A 21814-nucleotide genomic window follows, 5' to 3' on the forward strand; every position below is an offset into this window, starting at 1 on the left:
GAATATTGCAAAAATTAAGTGTGCTTAGCTTAATTGTTCGGCTTTTTTCAACCAGCTGCACAAGATAAAAAGAAATCTACAAGCAGCTATTTATGCAACAAACGGCAAATACCTTGAGAACACGCACAAACAGAATTATTCTACATGTACATAGGCCTATGTTATCACGTAACTACCGGTGTATCAATTCATGGCCGTCAATTTGGCTTCAGTCTTGTAGGTAAAATACGGAATGAACACTTGGTGTGCATTTTGAGATATTTGTCTTTTTCACACGATACATCGCTTCGCATTAAAGGCAGATGGTTAATATGTCTGTGATTCCTGTAACAACATATCAGAATTAATACGATGGTGCCACTGAAGTATAATTTACACGGTAAGGGGGGATTTACAAAATTTCGGGTTTTTTCCCCTTTGTTTTGCCTTCAAAACATTTATCTCCCTTTAAAAACAACCGCCCACTTTCAATCAGTCACGTGATTTGTAATAAGCCAATCAGATTGTAGGCCGGGAAAATTACGAGTCGCGCCCGCAGTAGCGGGCTTCCGCTCTTTATATAGGCCAAGTTGAAATGCAGAAGTTGCTCCGTGATATGTTTTATCTGTTAAATGAAGTCGTAACTAATTTTAACTAGTACTACAGTGACCTTTACCCTTATGACAAATGTTTAATTAATTGTTTGTTACCATGGAGGATAAAGGAATTTATGAATATGACGTACAAGTCGCTTGTCTCTCGGACATCGTTGGGTTGCAAAGAAAATGTGAACAACAACAACTTCAGTTCTCGGCCGAAACAAATGAGTTCTTGTTATACCAAACCCTTAAACAAGTTGGTCCCATATTAGCCCAGAAACTGATATCTAAGCGTAAGTTATTTAAAATTATGCTCTAGATATTTGCATGACAGTAGTTTGATTTTTATTGACAGTGTCGACCCGGTATCGAATATTAAAATAAATGTGCCAGACTTCATCGTTTCCTAAAGTTGTAGTAGTCAAGCGAACGTGTGTGTACGGCATTATATTATAACCTTTTGGGATAAAATAAGATTCTTTTTGACCAGTTTTGCAATGTCAATTCACCTAATGTAAATCTCCTGAAATAAAAATTTGAATACCTTAATCCTACGCCTATGCCACCTGATATAATTACAATTTATGTGGTTGTGGAATGTACTCTGAAAGCGAGCAGCAAAGTTGCGAGAGTTACAGAGAGAAACGGCCCCAAATGTGTCGAATAGACTGTAAGGAACATTTATCACAATTTAACTAACCTAATCTTATGTTGGCCTAACCAAAATGAGGCCATGGTTATAAGACAAATTTTTTAAAAAGTACATTTTTAGGGTTTACCCTAGTACAACTGTCTTTTTGAAAACTCGCTAAATGCTATGGTATAGGCTCGGAAAATGTGACTATTTTTCCTAAACAGATGTGATTACCATTGACCATTTTAATTCAGCGAGTCTCACAACAGGTTGGTTACTTAGAGACCACATGGTTGACACCAATTTATACTAGGGAAGACTTTATGCCAGTGTGAACAGCAGTAAATATCCCTTACCATCCTTACCGACACATTTGTGGCTGTTTCTCACTGTAACTCTCGCAACTGTGATGCTTGTTTTCAGAGTTACTAAAATTTATTCCAAGTTATTTCGCAATTAAAATTTATGGCACGTAATATCATGAAACATTTCATAAATAAGGCTTCCATTATATATATGTGGCTACGTTTCTGTATTGGACTGACTTCAGTTATAAATTGTAAGTTTATTGCATGATCTATTTGACAAATATATCTCATCTTGATGGCAATGATGAAAATATAACCTGAATAGAATATAGCATGACTCATCAGTTTACATGGAATTCTACATTTCAGTGGTTGAAAAGGGCCAATTGAATTGGGATGAAAATGAAGATTATGAAGTTGAACAGATAGTTGATCACTGCTGTGAAGATGTAAGTTTAGTCATTCAAATATTTTACAGCAACTAATAGTAGCATTTGTTGCCAAAACAACTTTTTTTCTGTAGAAAATTAATGAAGTTATAAGCCAAGGTAACATACTTGACCATGTACATAGTATTAGTCATCGTGGTTGGTTGAGCGGGGAAAGGAAGATCACTATCAATTTTCACACAAACCACGTCAGTGCTTCAAAGCCAGGAGAAAGAGTGTTGTCTAAACTTTCATCAGAATTTGTTACGAAGGCAGGGTAGATCAAGGGACTGGCGAGATAAAGGCGTAGACTCAGGAGGTGGAAGATGTCGCTGGCAGAGGCTAGCATGGCTAGCTGACAAGGCTGGCTGGCAAAGCAGGCTGACCCAAGGCAAGAAGAAGTGATACTTCACTCTGTGTTTATTTTTTAGATGTCACAGCCACATTCAGTTCTTCAGATAATGTTTTTGTCAGATGGAGAACTGTCCTCCCGACTTCGAAAGAGTTGGAATACGTTACTTGTGACTTTCCAAGTATGCGATGCCGCAGGACACATTTTTTTACCCAACACTTCACTGTTTTGGGTCACCAGTAATACACCTGCAAAGTGTGAAGTTGATCAAGTGAAAGGGGGTGAAGAAAAGATATAGGTCCCTAGGCCTACATGTGCATATATGTATACATAGGCCGACAAGTAAAGAGATTCTTTCCTCTGTAGTTATATAGGACTAGCCGTATACAAGTAGATGTAGGGCTACATTTAAATTGCCCAAAAACATTCTAGAATAAAGTAATTATTTCAGCTCTTCTGCAAGAGGAATGAATTTGAATGAAGTTAATACATTTATTTTGCATCAACCTTTGTGGGGTTCATGTCAGTAACTCACTCACTGACAATTTTATTCTGTACTTTTCATTCCTTGTGCTTTGATACCAGGTAAATTGTTTTTTACCTGCATAAACATTTCTTGGCCCATACAAACTTGTTAACAACTGCCATTATTGGATCAAAAGATGATAAAACAGTCTTTGATCGAGGTTAAATCCAAATTTTGGGCCTATATCAGCAGACAAGACTTTGTTATTTTGTGCTTTAATTATTGGCAGTATATCATAGATACATGTATGTGTCAGGAACTGGACGATTCGTGTGGAATTCAAATCAGAGATTTGGGAACGGTAAGGATGATTCTGCGCAATATAGAAGCAGAAGTTGCAGTATAGTAACCAAAAAGACCATTTTTAACCCTTTGCTATATCATCTTCATGGAAAACACTCGATAATGTCACAGAGACAAATATCACGGTAGGCAATCTCTTGATTGGGACAGGACTGTCTGCTTTAAATCTTGCATGTACACTGGGTTTCGGAAACTTTACACAAATCTACTGTTTTAATTTTAGAAGCGTATCATCTAATTTTTAAGCGTATTTACAGCCGTACGCCCCTTATCTGTAACACTGAAATGAAATATACCTGTACGTCAAAATTTGCCAGTTCCCATGGAAATTACTGTGTCAAGGTTTTGCTGCATCAGGTGAGTAAGACACCTGACGAGCTCTAAACAAAGGGTTATCGACCTATCAAATAGCGTAGAAACTACTCTCAGGGGTAATAATGTTTCGTACACCTTTGACTTCTAGGCATTATATGATGAATTGGTCATGAACTTTTAGCTCTTTCACCATTATAACCTAAACCTCAGTGATTCTATTTTTAACTGTAGTTTTTTCTACACATTTTTATTAAGGCAAGCAGAATTAAATGTGGCCCAAATATGAGATGCGCAGTCTGCACCTTATTCATCTTGTTAGAACTTAATTATGTACATGCCTGTAAATCTGGTTATGCCAAGCAATTAGTGAGATTTTTTATGCATCTTTTTTGGGTGGCATACCTGAATGTGTTATCAAGCCTGTGACATTATTACTAAATCTTAGTGATTTAACCCACATCTTGAAGAAGGTTTACCCCACACTTGACCCCTGTGGAAATACTGCTGAGTGCAGGACATTATCCTTGTTCTGCAGCTTATTCCTAAGCTTTATTATATTGTCTTTATTAGATAATGGTTAACTTTGCACAAGATATTATTATACAAGATCTGATGTATCATCTATATGTAACTATTTTGTTTTAAAGGGCAAAGATTATTACCTCATTAAGTGGAAAGGTTGGAGTCGAGCATACAACTCATGGGAACCAAATGATAACCTGAACTGTGAAGGCCTTCTGGATGAGTTTCAAAGGTTGAACAGTGCAAAAATGAAGAAAAATGGGACACTAAAACGAGCTGCTGTTGCATACCCAGAGTCGAAGAAATCTTTTCGGAACATGCAGTTAAATGAGCTGTGGGAGAAAATAAATAAGAATGGAATGCATGAGAAGTTGACCCCACTAGAGCTCTTGTCTGCATCAAGCCCCAAAAAGGTGAAAGGTTTGTTAGCACTGGGATCTAGGTCAAAACATACACGAAAACTTCGCTTCAAGCCAGCACCAAACTATAAGAGCAAGAAGACAAAGAACTATAAGGAAAAAAAGGCAGAAATGAAGAAAGCTCTGTGGGAATGGGAAGCGCATTTAAATTCTATTTGTACAGATCCTTCTCCCATAGTAGTGGAGAATGACGTAGATCTGGAAGGTCCTCCTGACAATTTCGAATACATCAATGATTATCGTGCAGGGGAAGGCATTCATATACCTCAGGACCCAATAATGGGCTGCGACTGTGGCACCTGTAACAAGAAAGGCCCTTGCTGTCCACATAACAGCGGGGCTGAATTTGCATACTATAGATGTAAACGAGTGATGGTTCCACAAGGTACTCCAATCTATGAGTGTAACAAGCGGTGTAAATGTGATGATAATTGTGCCAACAGAGTGGTCCAGCAGGGCCGCAAGTGTAAAGTGAGCATCTTCCGTACCAATAATGGCAGAGGTTGGGGCGTGAAGACCTTGCAGAAGATGAAGAAAGGGACGTTTGTGATGGAATATGTTGGAGAGGTAAATTAATAATCTGATTCCGTTTGTAACAGTGTATCTGCTAAAAATTTAACCTACCTATACAAAACCTATCTGCAGTACTGCAGTTGTCTCATGATGCAATTCAAAATTTCATAAGTGCCAGTTTACTTTGCTCTCACTCCCATTCATAACAAATATGACCTCTTCTGTGTGGTAAATGACCTAAAATTTCGAAAACATTCTTTATGACCGGAATTTTTAAATGGAAAGCTATTTTCTTTAAATATTTCCCCGATTCCTTTACAGGTGATAACCAGTGAGGAAGCGGAGCGCCGCGGGAAGATCTATGATGCTGAAGGTAGAACTTACCTTTTTGACTTAGACTACAATGATGGAGATTGTCCATTCACTGTCGATGCTGGATTCTGTGGGAACATATCTCACTTTGTTAACCATTCGGTGAGTTTAATTGTAAACCGTTAGGAGGTAATACAGACAATGGTATTCTTTGCACACACGTGTAACAGATTTACAAACCATATTGGGAGTGTGAGAAGGTCTGCCTGCACTCTGCGGATGGTCGTGGGTTTTTTCCTCGTGTCACAATGCTGGCTGCTATATAAGTGAAATATTCTTGAGTTTGGCATAAAACGGCAATTAAATACTGCTAAATAAAATACATCAAACCATGATGTACATGCTGTCTTTCATTTTTTTTGTCGTTTGTGAGTGAAAGTGTCCATTCCAGCAAGATACTTCAGTGGCGGCAGCATGGACTCACCCTGCCACAAGAGGCTGCAGTATATGTACACACACCTATAGACTCCTCATCTTTATATCACCGAAAAATTGTTACATACAACATTAAACCACAAACATTCATTCTGTTTTTTCATTCCATTCAACATCCTTCCTCATATGAATTGGTTGAGGTTATGTGTACTTTTGGAATTTTGTATATATGAGCAAATGTATAATATACATCTGAAAATCTGCTTATCCAAGAACCATTTCCCACCTACTACTACATGCTGAAAAGAAAAGGAAAATTGTATAAAAATATGTATGATGTTTTACAGTGTGACCCAAACTTGGTTGTGTATGGAGTATGGATAAATACTTTAGATCCTCGACTGCCGCGCATAGCGCTTTTTTCTGCTCGAGACATCGACAAAGGAGAGGAACTGACGTTTGATTACATGATGACAGGTACAAATACTATTATTAAGCTATTCTTTGATTTACATGCTTAGAATTATTGTTAAATGTTTCCTGTTATATGGTAATACATGTACTAGAAAGTTTTATACCATGAATTGAACAAGTGTGGCACATTGAACATTAGTGTAGCTTGACCTAAATGGAAATATGTACATGCAGTGGTAAGCTAAAACATGAGGGGCCTCCATGACCTGGTGGTTAACATGCCATGCAATGCAATGAAATGACCCAAATGCCTGTCAACAGTGCAGTTGCTTTGAGTTCATGTCCAGTTCATGCTGGCTTCCTCTCCAGCTGTACCTGGGTAGGTTTTCCAGCAAGCTGCGGATGGCTGTGGGTGGAGCCCGGTTTCCTCCCACCATAATGCTGGCCACTGTCATGTAAGTGAAATATTCTTTGAGCACAAGATATAACATCAAACATCAGTAAATAAATAAATAAAATCAAAAAACAGTTTGTAGATATACATGTACCATTTTATTTAAGCTACTTAGAGCTATGTGAAATTTCTGAATCCTTAGAGCTTAAGCTGGAATTTCGGAAGATATATCTGGCTTTGTTTTAACACATAGATGTGGAAAAAGTTTTTGTCAGCTTTTTTAGCTGCCCTGTTCAAAGTATAGACATAGCTTATAAGCTGATTGTTGGCATTGGCATCCTGTGACAGGAATAGCAATGTAAAACAAAATGCTAAAAGGATGGTATCTTTTTAGTACAAGTACTGCTTGTGTTGAGTTCAGATTTTGCACACAAGTAGAGAACAATAACATGAGTGGGTGTTTCATCGTTGATTCGCTTTGTGCATATTAAATGCAGGAAATCACAAAATTTACGGCAGTGTATTGTGTAAAGGACTCACTGTTAAAGTAAATGTTACGGATGGTATCTGGAACAGTACTGCATGTATTGACCAGAAGTTATACATGTCCATTCATATAAACCATAATGGCACGAACGAGATGTTCTTTTGTAGGCTTACTCCCAAATCTAAGGTGATACTAAGCTTTATCCTTTAAATTTACACAGGTGACACAACACAACAAAGTCGCAACAATAAATTGTCGGCATACTCTGACATTGTTGACTCGTCTGAAGCAGAATCAGGGTCTCCTAATGTGAGTTTTTCCAGGCGCCTTTCCTTGTCCCCTGTTCAACACACAGTTGTCAACGGTAGCCCTTCTGAGATGGACATATCTGATATACCAGCAGCTTTACCTATGCAGAAAAATTTGGACGATTCCGTGTCAGGTTTATCTTCAGATAGTGGGAATTCATTGTCTATGTCACAGTATCGTATCATCTGCCAGTGTGGTTCCAAAAACTGTAGACAGTACTTATTCTAAGTAAACTTTACATCTGTTTCAGCTTTGCCATCCAGACTGCATGTGATACATGCCCAAGCTCTGCATTTTACATTTCCTGTTTTATTACAGTTTTCTTACTTCTGCATTTTCTTTGTAATTGTACATGTACTTGGGAACTGGTTTAGGTAATGACATGTAGATCTTTCCACCAGGACATGTGAGAACGAAGTCTTGATGTGACTAGTATTTTCTATGACTAATATTTTCGGTAGTATGACAGATCTTGACTATGTACATTTATTCTCCAAGCATGTTTAATAAGTTATTGCATGCTTTAATCTTTCTTGTTAAAGTATTCTAGTTCTTGAAATCCACAGAATTTATTTTTAAATTCTGTGTTAGTTAATGTATTTGGTATTACTTAAGGTCATGAAATTATCTAAAAATAATTTCGATACTCTGGTTTCACATGCAGATTTGTTAGGTGATTTGTTACGTTTGTGTTTTTAGGTGGCCTGTAGGCAGTACGATAACACAGAACCCAATAAAAAGTATGTGGCTGGCAGTTTTAGGACGTGTTTTAAGATTTTGCTTTCTTGCAACACAAGGTTATCTATTCGTTACAAATTTGAGTGCATCTTTCCAGCGTCATTAATAATTATGTGAATGGGGGTCGAATTTCCGTTGTGATTTACATGTAAGTGTTTATAAAAGTACTGCATTAATAGGAGTACCTATTGGAGAAATATTCTTGAGTACCCGGTAAAATACCAATCAAATAGTTAAATAAAATTAAACATCAGTTTGTGGAAATACGTGAGCCATTTTATTTTAGGTACTTAGAGCTCAAGAAAAAGAATTTGGCTGGCAGTTGAAGAATATATGTTTTAAAATTTTCCTTTCTTCATGATGTTCAGACTTCACAGGGTTATCCATCCATTACAAATTTGAAGGCCCTTCATAGGTAATTCATACTTATGTGGGATCCATATTTCATTTGTGATTTTAGTGTATGTAACGGTACTGCCTTAATAAGGGTCCCTTCGGAATTAAATGCAGATTTCTTTATACTTCCACTTTAAATGAGTGCTAAATCATCTTTACTCCCTAACTGAGTTAAGCTGCAGCTAAATGTGTCTTGGCTGTATTTTACCAAATGTACTAGATGGTTTCATGATTATATTGTTATAATTTAATCATGATTGTGCTGCATGATTTTCTTAAGACATTGAAATGAGGGACATTTGCTTTAAATTAACAAAGTGCCTGCATATATGATGGGTGGTATGCCAATTGATACTGCCAAATTGATCAGGAATTATTTACAAAACAAGGGTTGTATTGTTTGTTCATTTGACAATATTTTTGCACTCTTTAAATATAAAGTTGAATAAATTTGTCGTGTCAAATACTTGCTTTATTTCTTCCTGTGTAACCTTAGAAACTTAAAGTATATATTGTGTCCAGGTTTCTCCGAAACCGTATCAGCAACCTGATATTTCATGCACGCGCATGCATTAAATCATAGCCGTCTGTTTTCAGAATTGTCTGATGAATTAATACCATATTTTGTCTTAAGCCAAAAGAAGAATTGTTTAACATTATATTAAATTTTGGCTAAATCTGCAGATGTTATAGTTCTGCTTTGGACAGCTGTGTTTCTTGTGGAGTTTCGCTAAAATTTTGAATATATTGTGAATTAATGCCAGTGTTATCTACCTCAGTGTCGAACAACACGGCCCAGAAGGTTGGTAGAAAACTAGGTGCGGTAGTTGGCTCGGATTTTGTTTTTTGCAACTTGTACCGCGCTGTGATATACCGGTACTCTTGAGTAGAACGCACATTGCGAATCTAGACGTTTTATCGTACTAGATTACGGCGTCATAATAAATATAATAATAAATAATAATGTCCAGACCAAATAAAACAAAAAAAAAAAAAAAAGAAAATCTGATAATTTTGTTGAAAATGGACGAAAGGGTCGAAATCTAGAAAACTGTAACCGCCAGTCGCAGTCGTTATAAAAATAACACGGCAAACTTTATTAACTACTGCTTACTTAGTGGCATTTTGTTGAGTTGGTGAAATTATGTTTTCTAGCTAGGCATTGTCACTGATGAAGATGATGTAACTGAACATACGATTTTAAACACGTCTTGTCCCAAAACTATCCCACGAGGCCAAATTTTACTAAAATTAAAAAGGTAATTCATGTACCTGTTGACCTATGGTCAGTTTCACGGCAACGGGGTTTTCCGGTCAAATGACGTTCAAAAAATGGAGATATAATTGCAAGTGCATACTAAAAGCAGATTCCAGTATAGCGAGACTACAACTACATCTAACTACATACAGGAATCAGAAATCCTATATTTTATTTTATTTTTCAGGTCTTCCTTTATTTTCTTGTATATGCAAAAAACTGGCTATATATGTACAAAAAAACTAATTAAAAATGCCACTGTCAACCTCCTTGCTGCTTGCTAGCTGCTGTACAAATTACAAGTATGCTATCTGCACACCTTTGTGAGGGACCTCCTTGGCTCACCTTTGATTACTGCATCACGCAACAGGTAATGCAAGTACAAGGTTTAATTTTACCATATTCTAATCCTGAAATGAGAGTTTCTAACATTTAGAGAAGGGAGCATTTAAGAGAAAGTATTTTCAATAATGCGTATTATTATAGTATACCTTGACTAATAAATTTTATTGATCGGTGTTTTGCGCTGTACTGAAGAATATTTCACTTATAAATCGGCGGCAATAAATTTGAACCCAGATTCAATATAGAACGCTTAGTGTTCACGACTTTCAAATGTTAAGGGTGATATCTCAGACATATAAAGCATAATGACAAAAGGGAGACATTCGATCGGTGATGCCTTACGGAATGTTAAGAATCAATGTTAAGGAACATGAATATGTTACGGGTAGTTCATGCGTTTCAAAAAGTAGAATATGCACAGGTACATATACTAGGCTAAGATTTTTATATACGTGCACATGTAATGCACGAAGCCACCACGATATTCCTCCGAGGAAGTCTTGCATGCCTGCTAATTTCAGCCAGTTGAAAAAGAAATGACTTAATTGACTAATGTGTAATCTATGTACAACTTTATTCAGATTTCATGTATTACACCAAAGTTTTGAATACATCTAAACTACAAAACCCCAAGGGGATTGTCTATATCTGAGGCCCTGTATACGTAAAAAGCAAAATTTGTGACATTCATGAAATTCCATCAAAAGACCAGTAGGCTTACATTTTTCAGTGTAGGACCTTTTAGTGAAGGGTTGGGTGGGTTATCCCCACAATCGTATTTTGGGGTGATTGCCTGATGCATGTCAGTTTTTTGGGATGGAGGAAACCGGAGTGCCCGGTAAATCGTCAACCTTTGGCAAGTTACTGATAAACTTTCCCACGTGTGATGCAGAGGTGCGCTTCATGTTGGTCGAAAGCTAGTAGTCTTCAATAAACTTCAGGGCAAATGGACACACGAGCGTCTTCGACCACTTATTGTCACCAAGGCCCCACAAGCACTAATAATTGGAATAATCTATAAAATCCCTATCTGTGACTGGGTTTGAATCCACACCCCACGTGTCCAAGCCATTGAAACACAATTGCTTTCAACCCATATATCACGGTCCGTTGCCCTTCTGTGTTATTCAACATTAACATAAATGATAAATGTGCTGGTAGTATTTGAAAAGTACGTTGTGTATTGAGATGAGGTTCTCCTACCGGCAAGCCCTTTGGTGCTACCGGTACCAAATTTTGTTATTTTCATCTACGTGCATGCATTGCATGTTTCATGATACTTTACTGTTAAGTATACATGATTACCACCTTAGTGAGCATAAATTTTGGGTGGGGTGGAGGGTGACCTTGGCCATGCACGAGTTTATTCCTTTTGTGGATGACAAAATGTATGTGAGCCATTCTCATGTCAGGATAGGTAAATGTAAGACATGATGGACACGTTGGTAATGTTTTAATGCACGGTAGTACTACGTGATTCGGAATTTCTTGATTCCTGCAGTCGCACTGTTCATATCGACAACAAGATATTGATTATGCTAGTGAGATAGCCTTCCACCAATACTGGGTCAATACGTAGGTCACATCGGGATGCCATTTCTTTACGGTTACATGGCTTTTGGCTACACCAGCAGTTTGGTTCAGTAAGAAAGAAGTCTTTCGTTAAATCAGTAACAGGCGAGTGCGGCTTTTAGCTAGGAAGCCCCAGCACGCTAGCGCCACCCCCGACGAAAAAAAAAAATCCAGAAAACTGACTTCTCACTAACGGACTGACAGACGTAGAGCATATAGTCTAATCTATTACTGGTAGGGAACTCATCTTTCAGTTTCGACATGGTTACAGAGCAACACTCCTAATTACAGTAATGTGCAGTGCAATGACCCAGGAGACCATCTGCAAATGCGGTCGCTGTAAGTCCATGCTCGCTTCCTCTCCGGTCGAACGTGGGAAGGTGTGCCAGCTACCTGCCGATGATGGTGGGTCTCCCCCAGGCTCTGTCCACTTCCCTCCCACCATAATGCTGGCCGCTGTCGTGTAAATGAAATATTCTTGACTGTACGGAGTAAACCCCCAGCCAAACAAATAAATAAATCTTAATTACAGGCCAACATTTGGTCTGACTGTTCTTTATTACCATAAAAGTTTATTAACATGCACATGTTCGGGTGCATCTGTCTAAAACATCTTTATGTAGAATTGGCGATACTTTGTCGATAGATGCCAGCTGAACAGATCCTTTCATTGTCAGCATAGGTGCGAACATGGGTGTCAGGTCTCGGGGCATTCTCTCAGGATTGTCCTGCGGTCAGTATATATCTATTAGACCTGAAGACTCACGTTTTATTCCTTTGATTTGTGTGATTGGGCCGAGCCGGGGAGACCATCAACAGGTTGATGCAAGACCTTCCCACGTACGGCGGGAGAGGAAGCCAACATAAACTGGACTTGAACTCACAGCGACCGCATTTGTGAGAGGCTCCTATGTCACTTATCCGCGCTGGCACGCTAATCACCTTGGACATCCAAATTACTCGTCAGCTCAATGAATGTATTATGCTACAACATATGTGCCGCTTACCCGAATAAATAGGTAATCTATCAGAAAAGTGGTAGTACGAAGAATGAGCAGGGTAGAGTATTGCAATTCGAAAACTTTCACACTCATTTAGCGCATCACGTTATATTCACTGAAAGTAGCTAGCGGACAAGGCTAGCCCATCCAATCACTATTCTGTACGCACACCCCTGCTCATGGACCTCCCAGTCACTAGATCAGTGTCGTCTAGCAGGAAAGTTTCCCTTACGTTAGCAGCTCGAGCCAGTCGTCAGTTCTCAAATCATTTGGACTTTACAGAGATCAAAATTTACATCGCTTAACAATAATCATCTAACAATAATGCCGTCGTTTTGGAAAATGGCGTACGAATTTGTTTCATTTCTCTTCGAAAGTTTTATGGGTCGGAGTATTGAAATGATTATGACATCTCTAAATCCCGACTGATTAGCTGATTCAATGTATATCAAATATTAGAACGGGCTCAAGTTCTAAAAGTAAGTGAAATTTTCTTATCCGCCAACATTCGGGAGGTGAGCCAGGCTCTACGCAACAAGTAGAGCGAGGCTCGATGGGCTCCAGGATAGACAAACTCATCAGTGGGTGACCCTTTACTACTCTCTCTGTACGATCAACTGCAAAAACACAGGTACAACACTCATTAAACAGGAGTAGTGGGTGGCTTTTGCATTATCGGAACTGATAAATATAACTGGTTGTCTACTGCTCACTCATTGTACTTTGCCGAACTATCGTAACGAGGCTCTTTATCTCTGTTGTAAACTTTGATACCTCGATAGCGTCACAGAAAAAAGGCAAAGGTCGCGCAGTAAATAAGCCAATATTTTAATTAAGTTTGTTTGCGAATATATATAAATATATATATATATATATATATTTATATACTCTATACGAATAAAAGCGGGAATGTAATAATCCCGTCTAGACGGGTACATGAGTTCTCTCGTGACATAAGTGAACTGTATATATATATATATATATATACCCTAGACCAAGCTACAGCGATGAGGCACTTCCAATTGTTTTCTGGGTTACTATGTCGGCACAGAGGTCATGCAATGACTGTGACCGCTAGTTTCATTAAAAATCCCCATGTAGTAGCCTATCTCTCGGCAATTTTATACGGTGTTCATTTAACTTTCATTTAAATATATGGTGTTTATTTAAATTTCTCCATATATTTTACAGAACCTTCATTTGACATCATGACCATCAATGGTATAATCAGTTCTTGACAGTGTATAGTCAACATCGTGTGATTGTGAATACAATTGTAGTCCAGGTCAAGGAAGGCTAGATATCTTGCATGGGACGCGTGGACTCAAAAACCTGGTTGGGGAGACGACGACAGGTAAAATATACAGGTAAGAAGATTTTGTATAAAGGCCGAGATTGATCAGTACACCTGAGCAAAGCTGCCTAAGAGAATTTGCGCCAGGTAGGCCTACCTATCAGTTACACGTGGATTTGAGCAAGAGTAGTTCATACCTTTTATACCTGGCGAAAGGTGAGCAGCGTCACCTAGGTTCCCAACACGCGACATTACTGACCGCCGCCATGCATATAAGTGAAAAGTCTTTAAGTACGCTGTTAAAGACAAATCAAATAAATAAATGGAGAAATAAATAAACTAGTCCAGTAAGACACGATTAAATAGCTAGGTTTTGGGGCTGGCCATATTTGTGTAGTTTCTATCATAAATTTTTGGTGTGTTGTTAAATATAAGATAATTATAATGAAGCTTAATCCCAAATGTTACGCGTATAAGCATATTACAAACATTATGCATGTACTTAAAACCGCAAAAGCCCGAGATGCGTCCGTGTATGTCCGTTTCTAGGTAAAATACCAGGTACGTTCATGGAACACTATCGCGGCATCCACACACCCAGCTGTGTGTAGGGAAATAAATGGTGAAACCATTGAAGGAATCACATGTAATTAAAACTTGTCTCAAGTAGGACAGCACTCCTACCATAAATGTATTGATGTGACAAGCTGGATGTATCCAATGACACAGGCCTGTCTCTGAAGCATTTAACAATAACCCAGTAGTACAGCCTTATAATTTACATGGGACATATATCCCATTATGTCTTTGCAAGAGCCAAGCAGAAGACGGCGTTGGCCGATTGATATTGATTTTAGGTTGCATCCTCTATCTACATTTCTGGATACGACCAAAGTATGCAAATCATGATCTGTTTCCACTGTCAGAGACAATGGACTCATGCGCATGGCCTCTCTGTCATAGACCGATGAGCTTTCCTTCAACGCTTCTTTCCCTTGCAAAATTGTCACTGTCCATTGGTCCATATATTTGTAAATAAGCGTTTATACATGCATCAGGGTTAAACAAACTTATACTACATGTAAACTTTGGTGTTGGGAAGGGAACTATGTCTTTTCGATGATCTTGGTCGATTTCTTCAACGCCATTTGGGTCATTTTTGCTATATTTTCTGAATTGTAAATACGATGTCCCTTTAAGTGTAAGGAATGTTCGTTAAACTTGTACCACACGTGTACCTAATCTTATAAAAGAACTGTATTGTTTGTCGTTAACCTAGACCTATTTCTTCTTGGCCAGTGGGGATTTTAAAAAATTTGAAGTTATGTCTTGTAACTAACTTGTAAACCCGACATCCCATGGGACTCTTTAAGCAATTGTCACCAAATTTGCACCACATGTTCACCTAATCATTTAGAAGAACATTATTGTTTTAGTTACCGTCACATATTTTTCAAGGTCGTTGGTCATGTTGTCTTGTAAACACTTCCACTTAGAATCTTTAGTCAGATTTACCACGCTTATGTCACATGTACAGGTTGGGAAGAACCTTGTTCAATTGTGGTACCTCTACTTTTTTTCAAGGTGATTGTGGTCATTAAAGTTATATTTTGTGACAGGTTTATACATTTCTAGAAAACCGTCGTTTTTGCATGAACCTTCTTTTCTTCAAAGTCGTTGAGCCCGTACATCCATTACCTTTTAAACACACGTCTTTTGCAAGTGTGCTTATTGCCGATTGATAGCGTAATTGCAAGGTGTTTTCTATTGGTGTTTCTCTGTTTGCAGAAAATCAAAATGCAGATATCGATATCCTTTATGTGGTTCGTCGCAGTGATAGTGTTGCAGGAATTATCTCCCTTGCATGTCTCTTGCCAACAATATCAGCTCGTTGCTACAAAGGAGGGATTCTATGTTAAGCTGTCATCAATAATAGTAAGTGCCCTAAATTTATTGGCTGTTAATAATTGAATCCCGTCAGGTCTGATATAGGGAGCCCGTCGTGCGTATTTTTTCTCTGATATGAATATTAAATTTCCCTGTGACTTTCTTATTTCATGAGACTTAATCCTTGTATCTGCAAATTGATAAAAGATATATATATATATATATATATATATATATATATATATATATATATATATATATATATATATATATATATATATATATACCTTTATATTCTTTGTTCATGTATTACTTAGAACCTCGCACTTCTGGAGTCAGTAGTTATATTACATATGCCTTAAACTGATCATAACCAACATTATGTACAGGCGCATAGTTTTATGGATTTAGGAGCTTTTAGCAATTTATTCGTGATAACCATTTATTCATTTTGTTTCACGTTTATCCATTAGGTTATCCATCACACGACCTCTCAGCCTTTTATGTACCTTGGCAGTGGGGAATTATCGGTATCAGAATTTCGTGGTAATTTCAAAATGAATGATTATCTCACTGAACGGGTGGCATTAACAAATTACACCCACGTGCAAAGCAATGATTCAGACGTCTTGGAACTCTTCAGTGATGACAACACCTTTCAGGTACGATCATCTTGTTATAAGAAAGTAAATAAATTGAAACCTTTGCATTATTCATCTTTCTCGTTCAGTCAAAAAGCTAATATCGTTGATATCATCGACCCAAATAACGCTTTTGTCGAAGTTAGAATGGCACGGGGTGATTTCCGGTTTAGGGATTCGAGAGATTGTTCACAAGTTGTTGCCAGTTGACTTACTTTTCATGTTTACAGGTTTGCATTTATGCTGTTCCTCATAACATTGTTTTCAACAGGCCACGGTTACCCTTCAGTCTACCGCTGCAGTTCAGCTCAGCGTGGACATAAGTGTCCAGCAGACATTTGGTAGTGTTAACAGGATGTGGGTGAGGCTTAAGTCGGACGACAAAGAACACCTGTATGGTGGCGGAGAGCAGTATTCCTACTTTGATTTGAAAGGTCGTGTTTTCCCAATATGGACCCGCGAGCAAGGTTAGAGCCATGTGCATGTACAAACTGTGCACCATACCAAACCACATAGTCTTTTTTTCCGCACATTTCCTCCACTAAGCGGCCGACGTGTGAAGATCAAATATGGTATGCATATATGTACGTCTGACGTGTGAGAGTTCGTCAATAACTTGCTAAAGATTGGTCGTTTACCCATGAATCCCAATTTCCCTCAAACATGAAAGCGATAGCCTTCATATAAGTGATAAGTGAGCATGTGTTTAAAAATAAAGCAACTAACTATCGCCATGGAGGTATTCGATAATCATATGCCCATTAATATACTAATAAATTCTGTTTGTTCTTGTTTTAATTAAGGTGTTGGAAGAAACAGGAGTGAATTGGTTACCTTCTTTGCGGATCTTTTGTATTCCGGGGGAGACTATCACACCACCTATTACCCACAACCAACATTCATCAGTTCAAAGAAGTACCTCTGCCACGTTGACACCAAGGCTTATTCCGTCATGGATTTTTCACATGTTGACTTCCACGAAATTCAAATATATGCAGAATCGGCAAGCATTCTATTCAACTATGGTACCGATTTTCCTGACATAATAAATAAAATGTCAAATATGTTTGGTAGGCAACCTCAGCTCCCAGAATGGCTGAACACTGGTGTGATCATTGCAACTCAAGGAGGAACGAACGTGGTAAATCCATCTCACTATTCAGCTATTCTGACTAACCCATTGATGATTGCAATGTACATGAAATCAGCATAGTTGTCACGTTTGATTTTGTTGTTCTCAAGATTCTTAGTGGGGGTTAGAATGGATTATTGCTCAATGAATAAGATACCCGACTCGCTCATTATGAAATGCGGGCCAGTCCCGTCGTTGTACAGGGAATTTATAGATTTCTTCTTGGGGCCTTGATGAAAATAAGCCTTCGACCGTGTTCCCACAATCTTCCATTACCACTTATCTTCTGTGTAACACGTAATGAAGTTCTTACGTAACTTGTTAAAGGTCGGTGGTTTACCCCCGGCTACTCTGATTCCTCCACCCATAAAACCAACCATCATCGCACAAACGAAACTTCAAACTTGTACTTGAACATGTCGTCTGAGACAGGCGTCTTATGTTGTTCAATGCGATAACGTGATTTAAGCTTTGTCTCACTCTCCGAAGATGCGGAACAATGTGACGGAGTGCCAGAAACATGGAATGCGTGTGGCTGGGGTGTGGATACAGGATTGGGCTGGCTCCCTCAAAACATCATTTGGTTCTCGCCTTTTTTGGAACTGGAAATGGAACAAAACAGCTTATCCAGGTATAAACCTGAGCGGACGCCAGTCATATCAGTAGGGGACTTATTATGTCGTGGAAAGTAATTATATAATTTATATTGGTGGGTCCGGGACTCAGTAGAAACGTGGACAAGTCCCACAACGGGACACGAGTGGCTCGGGTTCAGTTCTGACCATGCACACAGAGTGTGGCATTACCCTCTGCCATTTGTCCTTGATAGCAGTAAGTGATCAACGGCGCTGGCGTGAGCGTCTCATGTTCGTTGAAAAACACTTGTCCTCCACCAATATAGCATGCAAAAATACGATATTTTATCAGTAACTTGCCAAAAGTAAGTGGCTTATACTCTGAGATTTCCTCGACAACATGTAAGTAAACAGTTGTTGGGTATGACGTTAAATATTGATAAGATGTATTTCCATAATATACGGTTAATGTTTTTATGCTGGAATGTCATCATAAGTAAAGGTCTACTCGGAATTCATTGTTTATTAGTATACAAGTACATCAAACGGAAACATTGGTATCTATTTTATGTTTTAAACAGGCCTGGACGAGGCCATTGTGACGTTAAGGAACCAAGGGATACAGGTCTTAGTGTACATCAATCCAAACCTGAACGTACAAGGTGAACTGTTCAAAGAAGGTGATTCGAAGGGGTATATGCTGAAAAATAACAGGAACGAGACGATTAAGGCTGATTTTGGGGAATTCCTTTGTGGAACTGTTGACTTGACAAATCCCAAGGCTTTTTCTTGGTATAAAGGTATGCCTCGTCTTTTTCCTTTTTTGTTTTTTTGTTTTGTTTTGTTTTGTTTTTTTTGGCGAAGGGGGAGGAGGGGTCAGTGTCTACATGTCTGGATAAGAAATAAAGACTCTTACTCGTAGTCTTTAATGATAGTGTCATAAATTGCAATATTTTCGTGTCTAAGACAGTGAAGAGTGAATATTTCAGATTTTATCAATATATATCAGTTTATTAATCGTTTCGCCACCAACATATATAGCCCCTACATAATAAATATAATAATTTAAAAGAATATCTGCCGTAGTGTATAGTATTAACAATTAACGGAATATTAGCAATTCCGCTTTGTTACAGACATAATCAAGAAAAATATCCTAGGCCTGGGTATAAGAGGATGGATGGCAGATTTTGGCGAGTACATCCCAGAAGACGCTCTATTCTACAACCAGAAATCCGGCCTTGAGATGCACAATGAGTTTCCGGCTCTTTGGGCGAGAGTTAATCGAGAGGCTGTGGAGGAGATGGATTTGCTTGGAGATGTCTTCTTCTTTATGAGATCGGGATATACAGGTATTTGTTGTTGTGTAAACAGCCTCAGGTAAATGTTTAAGTGAATAATTACTTGATGCCATCCTTTTGCATTCTTCCTCTGTGTGACACAACCCTTCACAAAGGGCGATATAGAATAAGAATATCCTTGGTAGACTGTTTGCCTGTTAAGCTTACATTTTCTGTATCTCATTTAAATGAATATTTCATATAATTTGTTGTAGGAACATGTCGTGTTTGGGGTGTAAGTGATGACGAAAGTTGCATGTATGGCATTTTGGTTTTTGGAAAAAAAATGCCATGTCCAACATTTGGGTGTTTTAAATATATGTCTATTATAACATGTGGGTTTGCAGAAATGTTTTCTTGGGTTGTAGAAATTGTTTGATGTGGTGTTTTTGTTTGGAAAAATGAAACGCATGTAATGTTAGATAACTGAATCATGTAGGGTGTTTTAGTGTTCGAGAAATAAGCCTGTGTGGTATTTTGCTGTTGAAGAAATGAGTCGTATATGTCATTTTGTTGTTTGAATTTCTGTTAAAGAAATGTCAAAATGATATTGCATCGTGAAATGGACAAATTTATTAGCATGCATGTTCCCTTTACGTGATTACCTTTTCCATATCTAGTCAAAGGCTTCGTTTTTTAATTAGACCTGTTAGTTCAGTCATTTAAACATATACCGGCTTTATCACCTGGCTACAGGCTATTGTTTATCTCCTTAACAAAGGCTCTCAAAACTATACGGTTGCCATGTGGGCCGGGGACCAAAATGTGGATTTCAGTTACGGAGATGGAGTGGGGACAACCGTCACGGCTGCGCTGTCAATGGGAATGTCCGGAATGGGGCTAACTCATTTTGACATAGGTGGCTATACGACCGAAGGACAAAAAGGGTTGCGTCGTTCTCAAGAAGTTCTCTTGCGGTCTGCAGAAATGGCCGTATTTACTCCTACCATGCGAACACATGAAGGTATACAAGGTGTCCACGTCAAGGTTTCTGCCAGATATGTTCATTTTGTTTATCAACTTCTAGCATTTTTTGTTTTCTAACATCACTTCCTGCCTCATCTCCGCGAACCCAATGACTTTGGCATTGTTCAGAATTCCTGTAAAAGATTTGCTAGTGGTGGTAGTAATGTGAAGGAAACGTAGGGAGCAACGCATGCGCTATAAGGAGTCTGATAAAGACCATTAATTCAAGACAAAATATGGTGGCCCATACTGATCACATCTTTGTAATCTTGCATCAATTTCTTGATTGTTGTTACTTCATCTGGGAACACTAGGCCAGTTTACCATCATCTATGAGACTATCGGACAATGTGAATGATTATTGTTCTGACATTTAACTATTTTCGGTTTCCGTTGCAGTTTAGTGTAGATAATGATACATTTTGTTAACATTTTTTTTAGGAAATCAGCCGTCGTTCAACACACAGTTCTACTCGTCTCCGTTGCTGTTAAACCAGTTTGCTCGACTGAGCAAGATGTTTACAATGTTGGCCAACTATACGCGGAGCGTCGTTCTGGAAACGTCGACCACGGGACTTCCGGCGCAGAGAGCACTGTTCATTCATTATCCTAACGATTCACAGTCTTACACAATCAAGTACCAATACCTGCTAGGCCCAGATCTCTTGGTGGCTCCAGTCTACTTAAAAGGTGCTCATAATTGGACAGTGTTTTTGCCTTCTGACCAGTGGATACATTTGTGGTCTGAGCGACAATTCAAGGGTCCTTTGAAAGTTTCTGTCCCTGCCCCTCTTGGACAGCCGCCAGTTTTCTACAGAAAATCATCAACCTGGAAAGACACATTCAAACTTATTTCTACCGTAAAAATCCCACCTCCCACAGGCGCTGGCGTTAGCGAACTATTATATATTCCTTTTATGCTAATATGTTTGTTCTTTAACGCAATAGTCTTCTATTAGCATTTTATTTTGTATTCAGCTACAAATATAATAAATCTGTATTCCGATGTGTATTTCAAGCCATTGATTTGCTTATATTAAAGATTCCATCGTTTGCATTTGAGTATGTTTTAAGAATCAGCCATGAGAGGGTTTAAGGGTTTAGCAATTCTAAGGCGGCAGTAAATACGTTCGAGTGAGGTCAACATGTGAATTATCGATAACGAATATTAATTAAATCTACAGTGGATTCTGTGATTTCCTTGTAGCACTACTATGAAGAGCAACACTCCCACCGATCACAATTTGACAATGAAATATCCATAAATTGCTATGGGTCACAGTATGCAGGTGTACACATTCGCATTTGTGCTCTGCAACACGCATTAGCGCGAGAGAGTGGGGGGGGTGGGGTAGGATTGCATAGATCAGAATATTCCAGGTACAGCAGGGAATATGCGAGTGAAATAGAAAAGTTTTTC

General features: G+C 38.4%; 2 protein-coding genes across 2 annotated transcripts; both read left to right on the forward strand.

Annotated features, from left to right (window-relative positions):
• The first annotated feature begins 569 nt into the window (after positions 1-569).
• Positions 570-8768, forward strand: LOC135470129 (histone-lysine N-methyltransferase SUV39H2-like). The gene is made up of 6 exons (XM_064748890.1): positions 570-871; positions 1890-1969; positions 4092-4952; positions 5220-5372; positions 5993-6122; positions 7161-8768. The coding sequence occupies exons 1-6, from the start codon at positions 691-693 to the stop codon at positions 7475-7477; spliced, it is 1722 nt and encodes a 573-aa protein (XP_064604960.1). The 5' UTR covers positions 570-690; the 3' UTR covers positions 7478-8768.
• Positions 8769-13785: 5017 nt separating this feature from the next.
• LOC135470980 (sulfoquinovosidase-like) lies at positions 13786-21353 on the forward strand. Its single transcript, XM_064750028.1, has 10 exons — positions 13786-13926; positions 15642-15788; positions 16214-16402; positions 16653-16848; positions 17185-17522; positions 18003-18144; positions 18670-18888; positions 19225-19440; positions 20150-20392; positions 20836-21353. Exons 2-10 carry the CDS (start codon positions 15651-15653, stop codon positions 21351-21353), a joined length of 2199 nt encoding a protein of 732 aa, XP_064606098.1. The 5' UTR covers positions 13786-13926; positions 15642-15650.
• The last annotated feature ends 461 nt before the right edge of the window (positions 21354-21814 follow it).

This window comes from Liolophura sinensis, chromosome 7 (genome assembly GCF_032854445.1).
Source record: "Liolophura sinensis isolate JHLJ2023 chromosome 7, CUHK_Ljap_v2, whole genome shotgun sequence".
Taxonomy (NCBI): Eukaryota; Metazoa; Mollusca; class Polyplacophora; order Chitonida; family Chitonidae; genus Liolophura; species Liolophura sinensis.

What these genes read in the sequence shown, in the direction of transcription:
- LOC135470129 (XM_064748890.1), top strand. Translation starts at nt 691, where the DNA reads ATGGAGGATAAAGGAATTTATGAATATGACGTACAAGTCGCTTGTCTC. An exon ending in CCAGAAACTGATATCTAAGC is followed by an intron (nt 872 to 1,889) that starts GTAAGTTATTTA and finishes TCTACATTTCAG; the next exon opens with TGGTTGAAAAGGGCCAATTG. An exon ending in TTGATCACTGCTGTGAAGAT is followed by an intron (nt 1,970 to 4,091) that starts GTAAGTTTAGTC and finishes TTTGTTTTAAAG; the next exon opens with GGCAAAGATTATTACCTCAT.
- LOC135470980 (XM_064750028.1), top strand. Translation starts at nt 15,651, where the DNA reads ATGCAGATATCGATATCCTTTATGTGGTTCGTCGCAGTGATAGTGTTG. An exon ending in TTAAGCTGTCATCAATAATA is followed by an intron (nt 15,789 to 16,213) that starts GTAAGTGCCCTA and finishes TTTATCCATTAG; the next exon opens with GTTATCCATCACACGACCTC. An exon ending in GTGATGACAACACCTTTCAG is followed by an intron (nt 16,403 to 16,652) that starts GTACGATCATCT and finishes TGTTTTCAACAG; the next exon opens with GCCACGGTTACCCTTCAGTC.